This window comes from Xenopus laevis, chromosome 6L (assembly GCF_017654675.1).
Source record: "Xenopus laevis strain J_2021 chromosome 6L, Xenopus_laevis_v10.1, whole genome shotgun sequence".
NCBI lineage: Eukaryota > Metazoa > Chordata > Amphibia > Anura > Pipidae > Xenopus > Xenopus laevis.
Window position 1 is genome coordinate 163,330,755 of NC_054381.1, and position 9,463 is coordinate 163,340,217.

The 9,463-nt window shown below is 47.0% G+C and overlaps 1 protein-coding gene across 1 annotated transcript; it reads right to left on the minus strand.

Annotated features, from left to right (window-relative positions):
• Positions 1-1,542: 1,542 nt before the first annotated feature.
• Positions 1,543-7,369, minus strand: foxh1.2.L (forkhead box H1, gene 2 L homeolog). The gene is given in 3 exon segments (NM_001172075.1): positions 1,543-2,190; positions 4,125-4,229; positions 7,088-7,369. Coding segments are annotated over 3 exon segments (1,035 nt in total).
• Between the last annotated feature and the right edge of the window lie 2,094 nt (positions 7,370-9,463).

The window sequence follows — 9,463 nt, forward strand, 5'->3', positions numbered from 1 at the left end:
TTGTTGGGGTCACTTACCAAAGAATGTGGGTCTGGATATCCAACATCAAATCATAGGAAAGGAGCAAAGGTTATCACACAAATACCATTTGTTGGAGCAGTTAAAGTTTGTTTTATTACACCTGGGATTATAAAAGATTATATCAGATTACAGGGAATTATATGAGATTATCTGGGATTACCTGGGATAGGGACACATATGAATGCAGTGATTCAAGTGAATCTGGGGGAGCAGATATTTTGGGGCTTTAGCACCTGCTATAGGAGATTTCCATCAGGAGATAATGAGCCCAATGTGCCATGTCCCTCACTGAACTTCTCTCTATTATTTGGGATCTGGAGAAATCGCCCCCTACAGGAACCCAAGCTCCTAATGGCAAATTGCAGTAGTGGGCGCCATGATTAGGTGCTTGGAATTCTGGGAGACTGAAAGAACCTGGAGCTGCTCAATGTGCCTCACGGATGTGACTGTAGAACCTGAGTCAGTCCCAATTGGGCCACAGACCGGCAGAGAGGTCCATGAGATCCGGAGCAGCTCACCCTTGGTCTGTCCAGTCCTACACTCACACTCACCCCTAGTCTGTCCAGTCCTACACTCACACTCACCCCTGGTCTGGCCAGTCCTACACTCACACTCACTCTGGTCTGTCCAGTCCTACACTCACACTCACCCTGGTCTGTCCAGTCCTACACTCACACTCACCCCTGGTCTGTCCAGTCCTACACTCACACTCACCCCTGGTCTGCCCAGTCCTACACTCACACTCACCCCTGGTCTGTCCAGTCCTACACTCACACTCACCCCTGGTCTGCCCAGTCCTACACTCACACTCACCCCTGGTCTGTCCAGTCCTACACTCACACTCACCCCTGGTCTGGCCAGTCCTACACTCACCCCTGGTCTGCCTATTCCTACACTCACACTCACCCCTGGTCTGCCCAGTCCTACACTCACACTCACCCCTGGTCTGCCCAGTCCTACACTCACACTCCCCCTGGTCTGTCCAGTCCTACACTCACCCCTGGTCTGTCCAGTCCTACACTCACCCCTGGTCTGCCCAGTCCTACACTCACACTCACCCCTGGTCTGTCCAGTCCTACACTCACACTCACCCCTGGTCTGGCCAGTCCTACACTCACCCCTGGTCTGCCTATTCCTACACTCACACTCACCCCTGGTCTGCCCAGTCCTACACTCACACTCACCCCTGGTCTGCCCAGTCCTACACTCACACTCCCCCTGGTCTGTCCAGTCCTACACTCACCCCTGGTCTGTCCAGTCCTACACTCACTCTCAGTTCAGCCAGGAAAAAGAGAATTGATTGGTCAGATGAGCTCCAATGCTATTGGCTGATTCGCTCTGTTTAAGAGCAAGGAAATGAGACCAAAAAAAAAAGTTCATGTAAAAATAATCAGAATTTATAGATTTGTAGAAATATAAGATAGAATTGAGTGAGGGAAATAGATAGAGGGGGTGCTGGAATCATATATATATATATTTATACAGTATTTACATATCCATAGATACAGTCATATTGGCCCCTCATAGCCCAGACGGCCGGTAGCCCACGAGGGGGGGTGTAGCCGTGGGCAAGTGTGGGCTGAACAAGCTTTGGCTAGCAAGGAACCCCGGGTGGCCAGTATAGACGGGGATGTCAAACACTGTCTTGTTGGGGGGGAAGTCGCTGGGGGCGTTCTTCAGCTCTGGGGGTTTGGGGGTGAGAGGGATTTGGGGGTGCAGGCCGGAGGCAAGAAGCTCTCGTCTGTCTGAGTACACGGGGCTGCCATAGGGCGGGGGCAGGTAGTTATAAATGGAAATGGAAGGGAAGTTGGAGTACAACAAGAGGGGGTGAATGCTGGGAGGGGCCACTACATTGGGGGCCACACATTTGCTGTAGGATGTCGGCAGATTCCATAGGATCATGGGAAAACTGACAGCTGGGTCTGACACTGGAATCTGAACTTCGGGCTCCATCCTGGGGGTCGTGCGCCCCCTCGTGTGATTGGCCGAAAGCCTCTCCAGACTCCTGTACGGCTGCCCATGTAGGATGTAGGGGGCCAGGTCCAGGGGGAACAGGTCCTGCCGGGTCACCGCCGTGTTCTGGAGCTTCAAAGCGTCGGGGGGGATCCGGGTCACGTCTACTGTCCAGTAATTGCCCTTGGCCTGTGGCTTGAGCGGATCCTTCAGAACCTGAGCAGAACCAGGAGAGAGAGAGGGGCAGTCACACACATGTTCTCTAATGGGTACGGCACTGGGTATTCACCTTGGCACTGCCCATCACCTGCCACAGTCACTGATACATCCCAAGGGACATGATATTCACCAGGGGGCACCCCCACATTCAAGCCACTGGGAACCAAGACTGTAATAACTTTTATTAATCCTGCACCCCCAAACACTGAGCATATGGGCTGTGGCACGAGCTGCACTCAATTTCTATAGATCTATATACAGTATATCTCAGTAATTATCAGTATCAGCTGTAATGGCTGCACACTCCTATGGATGTAGTTGGGGTGAATGTGAGGTAATTGCACTGCGGCACCACAATTCAGCCAATGGCTAATCAGGAAACGGGCAGGAACTTTATGGCAGAATATTTCGGGGACTGTGTCAATTTTGGCCTTGTGGTAAGTTACTATTGCCCCCCTGTGGCCACTTCACTATCTGCACTCTCTTTCACTATATTCCATTTATTATATCCATGAGATACAGTTATGTTCTGCCCTCCTGCTGCTCTCTATTATATCTATGTGATCCTCTAAGAACTGCCATATAAGATGTTCTTAAACTTGCCACAGGCTCAATAACTGCCCACCTTGTGAAACCTAATAGAGACAGTAGGACAAGATGGAGACAGTAGGACAAGATGGAGACAGTAGGACAAGATGGAGACTGTAGGACAAGGTAGAGACAGTAGGACAATATGGAGACAGTAGGACAAGGTAGAGACAGTAGGGTAAGATTAAGACAGTAGGGCAAGATAGAGACAGTAGGGCAAGATGGAGACAGTAGAACAAGATGGAGACAGTAGGACAAGATAGAAACAGCAGGGTAAGATAGAGACAGTAGGACAAGATGGAGACAGTAGAACAAGATGGAGACAGTGGGACAAGATGGAGACAGTAGAACAAGATGGAGACAGTAGGACAAGATAGAAACAGCAGGGTAAGATGGAGACAGTGGGACAAGATGGAGACAGTAGAACAAGATGGAGACAGTGGGACAAGATGGAGACAGTAGAACAAGATGGAGACAGTAGGACAAGATAGAAACAGCAGGGTAAGATGGAGACAGTGGGACAAGATGGAGACAGTAGAACAAGATGGAGACAGTGGGACAAGATGGAGACAGTAGAACAAGATGGAGACAGTAGGACAAGATAGAAACAGCAGGGTAAGATGGAGACAGTGGGACAAGATGGAGACAGTAGAACAAGATGGAGACAGTGGGACAAGATGGAGACAGTAGAACAAGATGGAGACAGTGGGACAAGATGGAGACAGTAGAACAAGATGGACACAGTAGGGCAAAATGGAGACAGTAGGACAAGATGGAGACAGTAGGACAAGGTAGAGACAGTAGGATAAGATGGAGACAGTAGAACAAGATGGACACAGTAGGACAAGATGGAGACAGTAAGACAAGAGGAAGATGGAGACAGTAGGGCAAGATGGAGACAAGAGGACAAGAGGAAGATGGAGACAGTAAGACAAGATGGAGACAGTAGGGTAAGATGGAGACAGTAGGGCATGATGGAGACAGTAGGGCAAGATGGAGACAGTAGGACAAGATGGAGACAGTAGGACAAGATGGAGACAGTAGGACAAGATGGAGACAGTAGGGCAAGATGGAGACAGTAGGACAAGATGGAGACAGTAGGGTAAGATGGAGACAGTAGGGCAAGATAGAGACAGTAGGACAAGATGGAGACAGTAGGGTAAGATGGAGACAGTAGGGCAAGATGGAGACAGTAGGACAAGATGGAAACAGTAGGAGAAGATGGAGACAGTTTTACTTCTGTTACAGACCAGGTTCCCATAGGATGAATGCCCATAGGCCAAGATATGTTCCACACAGAGCCTGGCCACTTACCCTTCCTCACAACCCGAGGCCCAACTCACCTTTCTGAAACAGTCGTTGGAAGACAAATTATGCCGAATGGAATCCTTCCAGCCCTGGTAGTTGCCCTTGAAGAACGGAAACAGAGAGCTGATGTCCTGCAGGATCTGGAACAATGAGAAGAACAAATGAAAGATCTGCACAAGTTGCCCAGTGACATTACTGAGTGGCTTCCCATAATGTTCTGTATCAGCTGAGCCAAGTGTGTAGCCCCCATATAACAAGCCATAGTCCTGCTGGTGGGAGTTATTGGGCGGTACGGGGTGTTTGTTACAGTTTCACTTCCCTCTCTACACACAAGGGAATCCCATGCACCCCAACTCACCAGACATCCCCCCAACTCATTTTACCCAAACATCCCCCTTTCTACCCCAGTAACTGAGTCCAAAGGGATCTCTACAGACAATAATAATAAGATTTTTGGGTCACACCTGCTATTCACCCCATGTCTGGACCCACAAGTACAGTTCTCTTTGCAAGAAGATAATTCAGCCAATTTCAATCCATTTGGAAGAAGAATCTCCTTATGAGCTGCTGATGGGGGCTTGGCAAGAATGTGAGAGGCTCATTTGAATCATGTCGATACAGAGATATTGGGGCACAGAAGAAGCAAACTGAGTCCAAAACAAATCCAGAACATTGGAACTGGGGCCCCACCCTCCTGCCCTGATATAAAATACACTTCTGCCCTTTGTTATTCTGTATTTCCCTCGGCTCAGTGACAAAACCAATAACATCCCCCTGATCTGCACATGAAGGGCCACAACAGGACCCCAGTGTTGTTCTACTGAGCTCAGGTGTGAACCAGGGAGGGGCCTGTCTGTACCTGAGCCGTGTGATACCTGCAACCCACTCACTGGGGCACCACTCCACCTGCTCATTGTCCAACTGGGGGTTTGTTATGCGTTTGTCACTGGGTCACACAAAGAGTCTGTGGATGTGTTATACAAATTGCCCCTGTGGGGGGTAAAAACAGGTGGGACCCACCTTTCTCTTCTCCCCTTTAGTGTAATAAAGATTTATATCATGTCACCCCCATGTGAATAGTGAGATTAGAATTTCTGTTAGGAGGGTAATATTATATTATTTATTTTGCTGATATATATGTATAGAATAATGTACCCCCTACTGTAAATGATAAGGATATTAGAAGTCACTGAGGGGTTGTTCTGTGACCATATAAAGGCACAAGGCTGCAGGCTGAGTTATACAGGGAACTCTGAGTATCACTCATGTATTATAAGGGATAATGTACCCCCTACTGTAAATGATAAGGATATTAGAAGTCACTGACGGGTTGTTCTGTGACCATATAAAGGCACAAGGCTGCAGGCTGAGTTATACAGGGAACTCTGAGTATCACTCATGTATTATAAGGGATAATGTACCCCCTACTGTAAATGATAAGGATATTAGAAGTCACTGAGGGGTTGTTCTGTGACCATATAAAGGCACAAGGCTGCAGGCTGAGTTATACAGGGAACTCTGAGTATCACTCATGTATTATAAGGGATAATGTACCCCCTACTGTAAATGATAAGGATATTAGAAGTCACTGAGGGGTTGTTCTGTGACCATATAAAGGCACAAGGCTGCAGGCTGAGTTATACAGGGAACTCTGAGTATCACTCATGTATTATAAGGGATAATGTACCCCCTACTGTAAATGATAAGGATATTAGAAGTCACTGAGGGTTTGTTCTGTGACCATATAAAGGCACAAGGCTACAGGCTGAGTTATACAGGGAACTCTGAGTATCACTCATGTATTATAAGGGATAATGTACCCCCTACTGTAAATGATAAGGATATTAGAAGTCACTGAGGGGTTGTTCTGTGACCATATAAAGGCACAAGGCTGCAGGCTGAGTTATACAGGGAACTCTGAGTATCACTCATGTATTATAAGGGATAATGTACCCCCTACTGTAAATGATAAGGATATTAGTAGTCACGGAGGGGTTGTTCTGTGACCATATAAAGGCACAAGGCTGCAGGCTGAGTTATACAGGGAACTCTGAGTATCACTCATGTGTTATAAGGGATAATGTACCCCCTACTGTAAATGATAAGGATATTAGAAGTCACTGAGGGTTTGTTCTGTGACCATATAAAGGCACAAGGCTGCAGGCTGAGTTATACAGGGAACTCTGAGTATCACTCGTGTATTATACGGGATAATGTACCCCCTACTGTAAATGATAAGGATATTAGAAGTCACTGAGGGGTTGTTCTGTGACCATATAAAGACACAAGGCTGCAGGCTGAGTTATACAGGGAACTCTGAGTATCACTCATGTATTATAAGGGATAACACACCCCCTACTGTAAATGATAAGGATATTAGAAGTCACTGAGGGGTTGTTCTGTGACCATATAAAGGCACAAGGCTGCAGGCTGAGTTATACAGGGAACTCTGAGTATCACTCATGTATTATAAGGGATAATGTACCCCCTACTGTAAATGATAAGGATATTAGAAGTCACTGAGGGGTTGTTCTGGGACCATATAAAGGCTGCAGGTTTACTGGTTACTGGGGTGTCAATAACTGGGGCCACAGAGAGGGTATTGGTCTCAGCAGAATTTACAAAGCAGCACAGACACTGCACCCTAAGTCGTGTACCCCAAGGCCACTGTATAGGAAGTGCTACTTCATTCCAGAATCCTCTAATGAACTCTCCCCTATATACAGTATATATATATATATTCCATAGCTATCACCCTGCAGTATATACAGTATATCACACAGCCAGGCCTTACTGGGCCCCACGACAAAGATATTTTGGGGCCCCTAAACTTTGGGAATAAGACATTGATCATAAACATATACTGAACCCCACTGTGCCCCCTTTAACCCTGGAGCCCCCAGTAGCCCCAAGATCTGCTTCCCCTATAGTTACACCCCTGAATATGACTCTAGAACTGTGGCCCAGAGTGTGACGTGGATTATGTGGCCCCCCTTACCTGGGAGAGTTTGAGCCTCTTCTCGGGGGAGTTCTGGATGACCAGGGAGATCATGGCCAGGTAGGAGTAGGGGGGCTTGGCGTATCTCTGGTAGTTCTTCTTCTTCTTGTTCTTCTTCCTCAAATCCACCGTGGAGTCGGGCTCCCGGGCCCCGTCACTGTCCTCCTTGGGGGAAGGAAGCGACTTCTCTCTGTCGGCCCCTGGGGGGGGGACTTTCTTCTCCAGGTTGTGAGGGGGTGAAGGCCTGAAGGCCACATCCCATGGGTGAAGCCCAAAAGACATGTCAGTGGCAGAAGCAGCTCGTGGTCCCTCCTGTCACATCTAATTCCTCAGGTGTCTGTTCTACTCACTCTTTCATAGGAGTCAGAGGCTGCTGAGAGCCCCGCCCCTGCTTTATTATGCAAATGAGCCCCTCTCTCAGGTGAGCAAATCCCACAGTGGAAGAGCCCAGGAGGGGGTGGGGCAATGTCAGTCGTGTGTATTAATAAATATAGATCTGTGTATCCACAGCGGCATGTGGATCCATTATCTGGAAACCCATTATCCAGAAAGCTCTGAATTACAGAGAGGCCATCTCTCATAGATTTTGTCCAAATTATCCAAATTTATAAAAATGATTTCCTTTTTCTGGGTAATAATAAAACAGTCGCTTGTACTTGATCCCAACTAAGATATAATTAATCCTTATTGGAGGTAAAACCAGCCTATTGGCTTTATTTCATGTTTATATTAATTTTTTGTCGGCTTAAGGTATGAAGATCCAAATTACAGAAAGATCCCTTATATAGAAAACCCCAGATCCTGAGCATTCTGGATAACAGGTCCCATAGCTGTATATAGTGCAAGGGCCCAGCCACTGGGCATGATATAATTACACTCATTCCTAAATGATAATTAAGGAGCAGAACATCCCTCAGGGAGGGGGACTCTTGGTGGCAGTGTAATGAATGGGTTAAAGGGTAAGTAAGAAAGCGACATATATATATATTGTGTATATTGCCCAGAGCATGCACAAGAGGAACAGCTCAGGGGCCACAGGGCCAGTTTATGAGCATAGGAAAATAGGGGGTTTCCATTAGAGAAATAGATTTTAGGGGTAGTTTATGAGGGGCCCTACACCAGGGCCCAGAGTAATTTGAATGACCACGAATAGACCTGTGGCCCCTCAATTTAGTTTCATCCAAGAAGGAAGGGGTTACATGGGGCCAATAGATTAATTTTTTGGAGTTTCCCCTGGGGGGTTATTATTATTGAGAGGTATTTATATAGCACTGTGCAATAGGAGGGCATAGCTCCCAAATGTCCCGTTTTCCTGGGACAGTCCTGATTTTGACAGCTCAACCCGCAGTCCCGCATTGTTACTGAAATGTCCCGACTTTCTCTTTGATCTCCTGCGCTGAACAGCCAGAAATAGATACAAAGTTTCTAAAACTCAATTGGCTTTTGGCAGAGAGCCCAGAATATGTGGCAGGTGCACTTAGATACATTTGTAACGATTTAAGAGAAGCAAAGAAACAATTGTAACAATTTATATTAAGCAAAGATACAATTGTAACTAATAAGATAAGCAGGTCTCTTGGGAGAACTTAGACTCACAGTTTAAAGGGTAATTCACCCTCATTAGCAAAACTGTAATAACATAAAAAAACACAGAAATATGTTGAAACTTTCATAACCTGCCACATTTGGTACTTAGTGTTTATTGTACAGGATTATATGTGACTGCTGCCCCCCCCCCTCCAGTGTTACTGAGGCTGATGATTTGATTGCAAGCTCTTCAGGGCAGCTCCCCCACTACATTACTCACATAAACATCTCTATTGATCAGCCCCCCCCTGGCACAAACTTTCTCTGCTATTGTGACTGGGAGTCTTTCCTTGAGATGCTAATGGGGGGCAGTGTCTGCCCTGGGGGCTCATATTAAAGTCTATGCCCTACTGGGGGGCTGGCGCATATAAATAAGCCTGAGGGGGGGCTCCACCCGAACATGGGGGGGTCACTATAGAGACCAGGGAACCATTTGCTCCTATTTATCATTTCTGTGGGTCTGGTATCATTTGCCTCCCCCCCCCAGGCATTACATAATGGTTGCTAACTGACTGTGACCCAGGCAACCAAACTCAGCCTGTCTGTGAACCTACAGTTTTGTTTTTATTGAGCATTGTATCTCCTCTCCAACACACTCTCTGGCCTGACACCCAAAGTAGCTTTTGGTTACTAGCATGAGCCACCCTAGCAACCAGCAGTCTCAGTGTAAAGTTGCACAAGGTCACTGTCACATCTCCTGAAACTGTTGTCTGTCCTGAGGAGCAGAGGTGTCTGTCTATTCCTGGCTACTCGTGGCACTCACTGCTGGTTCTGACTACAGAAATTATG